Source organism: Merops nubicus, unplaced genomic scaffold (genome assembly GCF_000691845.1).
Source record: "Merops nubicus isolate BGI_N331 unplaced genomic scaffold, ASM69184v1 scaffold13380, whole genome shotgun sequence".
NCBI lineage: Eukaryota > Metazoa > Chordata > Aves > Coraciiformes > Meropidae > Merops > Merops nubicus.
Window position 1 is genome coordinate 46,333 of NW_008582240.1, and position 7,586 is coordinate 53,918.

The window sequence follows — 7,586 nt, forward strand, 5'->3', positions numbered from 1 at the left end:
TGAAAAGGCCAGCTCTTTCCGTTGCTATTTAAATTGTCTGAAAGCAAACCAAAAATGGTAAAGGAGAACAGAAGGTTCTGAAATTCAAAAGAGCAAATGGATATAAGATAGTAACCTAAAAAGTAATTCTAATTGATCCTATGTTTAAAAAAATATTTAAACTTAATTTTAACTGACTTCTTGATCTTATAAGAACATCTCAGTTGAAATGGAAACAATTAATACTGCAGGAAAAACAATCTCATCAAATTAGGAAAGACTTGGATAGACTTTGTCTTGAAAAACTCCCTTCTCTTAAACCAAGGAACTTTCTCTTGGAACTGAGAACATAGGTATGGATTGCAATCTAATGATGGGTCTTTTGCTGGTGTGCTTTGTTTTTTTCAGTTTTGGAATACTGTGTTGGGAGACCCTAAGCAGACGGAAACCTTTTGAAGGTATATCTCTCTGTTGTTCACATTAGACTTTGTTGCATCAATCTTTTCTGCAAATTCCTTTATGGTAGGGAAACTATGATACAAACAGCAGTGTCTTTTCAGATGTCCCTTTGCCTTCTATTAATGTTACAGCATCAAGCTTCATGTTATGGGATGTAGAGGTTAGAATCTCTCAGCAAATCCTCTTGTGTTGCCAAAGAAGCTCATCTTTCTGAAGGGGAAAAGCATAGCTTCTTACCCACCTTGTATCATCTCTCTGTGATTCTTGAAGCAGCCTGTTACTGAGCTGGGTTTTCTGCTTGCCTCTAGTGAGAGAGGATACCACTTTATATTTGACAGTTTTAATTTTAAAATAGGGGAACATCTTAGTGACAAGCAGCTAACTGGATGTTTCAAATCCCGACCAAGAAATGCCAGGTCATGCTGAGTTCTCTTAAACAAGCAGGGAATCTTACCTGCTTAGATGAAAGGGAGCAGTTTTGAAGAACTTGGGTTGCAAAGCATTGCATAATAATTGTCACACTCCACAAACGATCCCTGTTTCCTGGAGGCAAAGAGCAGTGAAAGGCTTCTTTGGTATGGGCTCCGTCCTGCATGGCAAAACTGATTGAAGGACTCCTTATCTTACAAGCTGAGAACCTTTTAGAAATGCTGCATAGAATGATATCTTACTGTTCATATAGCTTGTGGCTGCCATCTTGTGACTGTCCAATGTAGGGGGTTTTGTACAATGGGAATTCCATTCTTCTAACACAGGTGTAAGGCTTTATGTAATACTGTGTGCTTAGGATATACCCATAATAATTACATGTATTCCTGAGGTATCTATGCACGTAGCCTACAATGTGTATTTACATATTCAATTGTGACATCATTTGGACAGTTCTTTACTCTGAAATGCCCCACTGCAATAAACAGCTATAGTTACTGTTAAAGGTTAGTGCACACAAAGTGTTACTGTATTTTCACTTTTAAAAAAGCAGACTTTGTTTTAAAATAGACAAAATAACTTATGCTCATTATCATTTTAAGAGAGTTAGGAGGTCTTTTAATATTTCTTGCAGTGACTTTTTTGCTATAAATTGCAGGCCAAACGACCTTGCTGGAAGTTTTGACAGGAATCTGCAGCAGTTTGCGGCCTGGAATTTCAGAAAAGTTTATACCAAGCAATTTGCCTGGGAGGAATAGACTGTTGCACCTTATTGCTCTCTGCTGGCATCAAGAACCAGGTTATAGACCACATACTGCAGGTAACATTCAGGATTGTCTTTCTTTGCAAGATTTGTAATGGAGATGATAGTCTTGCTGGGAACATTGCTCTAGCACTCTGAATCAGTAACAGAACAACTGAAGTGGAAGCAGTCTTTAGATTACCAGAGTACTACTAGAAATGGCTTACTTACCTCCAAAATTGTGTTTAGCATAATGTAAATGTGAGTACAGATAAAGGAGAGGATATTAGTAGCTATATATACTAGATAAACAAAGCTCAACCTGAATCAAGATACAGCGTTTCTTGATTCCAGTGCATTACCAGCTCCTTTGTAGTGTGCTATCATTGTTTACTTTAGTGGAATTACAGTTATCATCTGCTCCTAGAAAGATAGCCAAGAAATGTTAAAATGATAATATTTGAGGACTTTAGAGCAAATTTTCGAAGCTGAACAGATGAGGAAGGAATTTGCAGATAGCTTTATTGTGCTAGAGTTATACAGTCGTGAGTAAACCTTTTGCAAGTAAGTTCACTACAACTGTATGAACATTCAAGAAAATGGGATTTTAATGTGACTGTAACAGTTCTTTAAAATTGGTTCAAAAAGGAAACCAAAAGGAGGTATGAGGTGGAAGTTGCATTAAACTAATTTCAACTAGTTCATCTGACTACTCAACATAATAGTAAAGTAGTTGAAGTTCACTGATGCCTAAATGTATACATGCTTTCATATACAATGTGGTATTTAAAATGCTTTATTACCCCTGCAGAATGTGTAGAACTTCTAAATGGAATTTTGACTAGCATAAATAAGGAGGCGATTTCCACTGCAGTCTACAATCTGATGGATGCAAAGGTTAGTGCAAAATTAAATCTTCTTCTCTTAAAATGGCATTAGTTGATTCTTTCAATTGCAATCTTTGGGGTCCAAAACCAGGAAAGGCTTTGTCTTCATCGTTTTACCAGACATGCCGTAGAGCTGGAGAGTACCCTTTGGCACTTCAGATTCCTTCAGGAACTGTCGAAAATAGATATTGTGAAGTTGTCCACAAACTGTCAATTGCTACCTATAATTCTGAAAATATGACAGCTGCTTTAGTCAGACTGGCAAGCCCATGGGAGTGAGAACAAATAGTAGCATCAAGTAGATCAGATTAGGGCTAGACCTGCGGATCACTTGTATGTACTGGTTAGAAGGCGTTTAATCCAAAACCTCGACAGTGTTTGTATCTATTATAGCAATACTAGTATCAGCACTTTTCTGTATATTTCACTGCTTGTAAATTGATGTGCTTTGGGCACAAGATGGTGCTTGTCCTAGGGTCTAAGAGGGTTCTCTGATGCTACAGGAATGAGTGGGGAACAGCCAACAGCTGAATGATACAGCTAACTCCATATATGTCTACGTTGCCATGGGATATCTGGCACAAATCTGATTGTCACGAATCTAGCTCTATCCTATCTGGTTACCTTAGTCATAATGGAGAAGCTAGTGACACATGCTTCAGCCCTTAAGCCAGTATTCCTGACTCCATCTGGATGGACCCAACTCATGCTGTGTTGTCTCTTTCGTCGCTGTGCTTAAGGGAGTTTTTTATGTTCATGCATGCTGGGTTGTTTCTACATGTTGCAATCACATTCTGGGCTTATAAAGCAGACTTGATGAAAATGTTATCAATAGGTGGCATAATTATAATCCAAGTAATTTTCACTACTGCTGAAATTTATTTAGGGCTGTACTGCCAAATATTCCATTATCTAATGCTTCAATCTCCCTTAAGCAGGATTATTTTTCAATTTGCTAAATCAGCAAATGAGTACTATTTATTGTTCAAACAGCTGAACTGATAATATGTCCAAAATGACTGAAAATGTTACTGAGATTCTTGAAAATGCATTGATTTGCAAGGGTTGAAATAGAGAAACTAAGAAATAGTTTAACAAACCTTCTATAGATGTACAAAATGGAAAAAAGTTACAAGTGTTGACACATCCTTATTGCAGGCAGCTTGGCATACTAAACACAGGATGGCCCTGCTGTTTTGGATACTTACAGGAAAACATGTTATAGCTAGCCCAGTCTCTGTCTCAATATAGAGACCTTCCCCTGCCTAATTAAAAACTGGGTTTTCAAATCTGAAACAGCATGAACGGGTACAAGGTAGAGTTGTCAGATTCTATGCCCACTTACATGTGTCAAAATGCAAAACTACTCTGTGCAATTCACTGTTCCTTTGTATCAGCATACCTTACAGTATAATATATATTGTCACTATAAATTGTTAGTGTCGGTCTAAATTCTTGCTCCTGACAGTCATGGATTGGATAAACCATAAGGGTACTTAGAGTTACTGTGCTATTTTTTCCAGGAGACAGCACTTAATGCATGCAAAGGTTCCAAAACATACACATTGCAGACGGGCATACGCAATTCAGAGGTGAGTACCTGGCAGGAGAGCATTAAGAGTCTTTCATAAGCTGCTTGTTTCTCTTGCCAGCCCTGACAATGTATAATACAAACACTGTGGGGTAAAAATGTCCCTAACCCTTTTTGTCCCTAACCAGGATAGCTCCATCCAGTTAACCAACAAAACTCACTGTTTTACCCTCTTCCTAAGCAGCTCTCTGATGTTGCTTTTGGAAAAAAGAAAAAAAAATATCAAAAAATCCTCCATTTAAGAGTTGTTTGAACTCCTCCTTCCTGAAGAGGTCTTAAGGAAATTGCAAAAATCTAACCTTTCTTGTAGTGTGTTCAACATGATGGCTGGAAAAAAAGTCCTAGGCTGAAGTCCAGCATTTTCAACCAGTTCTCTTAGAGCAAGGCCAACTGCTTTGTGATAACACCAAAACACAGTTAACTCCCATTTTCAAAGCACTTTTGGAAGACTTGGCAGTGCTGAAAGGAACAGAGATAGAACTGAAGCTCACATGCCTGGATCAGAGCTAACTTTAAACAGCTCAGGTCCCTGCTGGCACCACAAGCTGCAGAGGCAGCCTAGGACTGCAGTGAAAAAGTTTAGAAACTAAGTTTCCAAGAAGATAATTCTTCTGTTTTAATCTTTCAGGTCATCTGTCCACAAAAAATCAACTACATAATCAGCAAGAAAATTCCTTCCATAGTGCCGAACTTCTCAACTGTTTTACTTGATAGCAGTGCAAATAATGCTGGAAGAGAAAATATTCTTGAGACGGGTGTGTCGAATACTATCCCACAGAAGGCAACGACAAAGAAAGGTCTCTACCTTGAAACATACTCAGCTCCAGCCATTCTAAGAAAAGGATAAATATTACAGCTTGTTTGATAACACCAATGTTATTTTCCATGCAAAATTGTCTCTTCTCAGGGCACAGCTGTTCCCTCTACTGGTATCATCTGCACCATGAGTTCACTGCAGAAAACCACAATATTTTGATTAAGTGTATGGAACAAAAAGCCTTTTGCTAATTTTTTTTTTTAGCCCCCTGACCTGTAACATACAGCTGCCTTTCCCTTGCACATCAAGTATTGCCTGTTTCTTTTGACAGAGCAAGTCCCTCCTGGGAACCACACTGCTTTGTGTCACAAGGAGTAACTGCTTTTTTGTGATTTGCTACTAAGAAAAGGCGATATATTTAAAAATGATGACAACAACAAAAAAAATGTGCTGCCAAGAATGTGTGATTGATTTCTGGTGATCACCATTCTTAAATAAATAACTTCCTTTGTCTTTCCAATGTGGATTTCCCCTATCAAAGTGTTTAAATTTGTGTCAAGAAGAGATATATTTCCTCAAAAGCTTTTTCTGTAGTCCTTGTGCCTTTGGATACAAAAGTTGAGGCACAGGTATTCAATTCACTTGTAGCAATGTCTGCATTTCCAAGCATTTTAGTTCTGATCAATAACCATCAGACATATTGACAGAGTAGAATGTTCCATAACTTCAGAAACAAATTCCTACAGACAGTTTGAAAAAGTCAAATATGTGTAGTAACATACGTCAAAATCTTCCTAAGAATAGTGATATATTAATAAGGGCGCAAAGAACAGCTAGTAACAAGTAAGTGCTCTGAAGTTTAGTTTTAGCTGCAGTTCCAGTCCTCTGCAGTGGCTGGCATATATATACACGTTCTGTTGTTCAATTCAAGGGTCTCATCTTACTCATTGTAAACTTCTTCTAGATCACCTGGGCTCTGACAGCAGAAAATCAAATTCCTTTTGCATGATACCTTTATCTGGTTCAACCATGGGCAAAGAAAGCAGGCAGCATTGCGACCCATCTCTGGCTTTTAAGCACAGACCACAACCTCTGCATCCTGAACAAGCAGCCACAGGTAAGACACCACTTCCAGTTTGAGGTGGCAATATTCTCCTTAGCTAGATCTTAGTGATTAAATTGCTGAAAGTTTGGAGTACACAGATCTCTAAACTTTGTGCATATTTTTAGGTATTTAGTGTAATAACTCCTCCAAACTTGATACAAATGTCTCCTGAGTCTATTTGCATACAGTTGCTCCTACATTCTCAGAAGTTCAGACACTGGCCACTGAGAACATCAGATCTCTCTTTTCCAGAGTCGTATTCAGGCTGAGAACAGTTCTGAAAAGACCATAATAAAAATATAGCACACACTGTATTTGAAATATATTAGTTGTTTGTCTGGATTTTTTTTTTATTTTGTAACTTTAAGCTGTGTATTCCATATCTCTACAAAAGCAGCTATTGGCTGCAGAAACAGTTGACTCGGAGGAGGGACCATTACTTACTTACTTACTTACTTACTTACATGGTCTCAGTTCTTCCTACTGAGCAGAGGCAGAAAAGGCCAACTTGTGATTTGTGAAGCCTGCCTCTGCCTGGAGGTTGTAAGGGGTTTTTAACTTGTTGTTAACCGGCCTATGATAGTTCTTACATATATAAATGTCTTATACATATATATTCAAGTTCCTGGTTTCATGCTACATGTCTCAAACAGTCCCTGAAAATCTCCTTCCATTACACAATCTGATCACTTAATAGTCTTTAGAAACACCTATTTCCTATCATTTGATCCTCCTGAGCTTTGAACAAAAGATGAAAACACATTGGACTAGTTCTGAAGAATGCAAATAAACTAACTCCTCCTACTTTTTTTTCCTCTACGGAGTCTGTGGTGTTGATGCTATCACTTGCTAACAACTTCTGGAAGAAAAGAACACTTGGTTTATCTCATTTTCCTTCCTTTTCACTCAAGATCCGTGCTGCAAAGGAAACTGCTGTCAAATGCTAGTCTGCCAGAGACAGACCATACTCAGCTGCATGACAGAAGGACGCCTCAACCACATCCTCGATGTCCTTCGCTCCCAGCAAACGTTGTCCCGAATGGATTATGAGACAATTACCTCTTACCCCACAGTGACTGGCCGTGCTCGGGCGTTGTTGGACACTTGCCTCTGCCTTGGAGAGAGGGCAGCACAGGTTGTAGTGACTGTACTTTCAGTGACCAAATGTAGCCCTCTGGGACAAGGCAGCCATTCTCCAGACTGTCCTTATAAGGGAAATAGGCTCTTGTGACTTACTTTTTTTCAGCTTGTCACGTGCATCAAAAGAATGGCAATTTGGAATTGCAATGATTCATGTTAATTCCTCATAACCCAGTGACAGAAGTCAATCCCTCCTACAGCCCATGATTTTAGTCCTCTGGTGGAAAAAGCTAGCTGGATTCAAAGGTCAAGTCAACTGCTGCCTGCAGAAATTACCAAGACTGGTAAAACCAATTCTAGTCTGGACCTCGGAGATGGGAGGAGCGCAATGTGTGCCAGAGCAAATATAGATCAAGTCAGATGACACCTTCTTTCCTTGATATTTTTTTTTCTTTAGAAGGGAGGAAAATGGATCATGACTTTTTTGAGGTCACACTAGGGAAGAACGGCTGTTACTGACGCCTTCCAAATAAGGATAGCAAACGACAGGTTACTGG

The 7,586-nt window shown here is 38.8% G+C and overlaps 1 protein-coding gene across 1 annotated transcript in view; it reads left to right on the forward strand.

Moving 5' to 3' along the window:
* LOC103769879 (receptor-interacting serine/threonine-protein kinase 2-like) overlaps positions 1-7,180 on the forward strand; it is an 11,464-nt gene extending 4,284 nt beyond the window's left edge. Inside the window, exons 5-11 of the mRNA XM_008937123.1 lie at positions 388-437; positions 1,526-1,687; positions 2,421-2,506; positions 4,020-4,088; positions 4,716-4,884; positions 5,809-5,961; positions 6,861-7,180. Of these exons, the coding sequence (XP_008935371.1) occupies positions 388-437; positions 1,526-1,687; positions 2,421-2,506; positions 4,020-4,088; positions 4,716-4,884; positions 5,809-5,961; positions 6,861-7,180 (1,009 nt within the window). The remainder of the gene's footprint in view (positions 1-387; positions 438-1,525; positions 1,688-2,420; positions 2,507-4,019; positions 4,089-4,715; positions 4,885-5,808; positions 5,962-6,860) is intronic.
* The last annotated feature ends 406 nt before the right edge of the window (positions 7,181-7,586 follow it).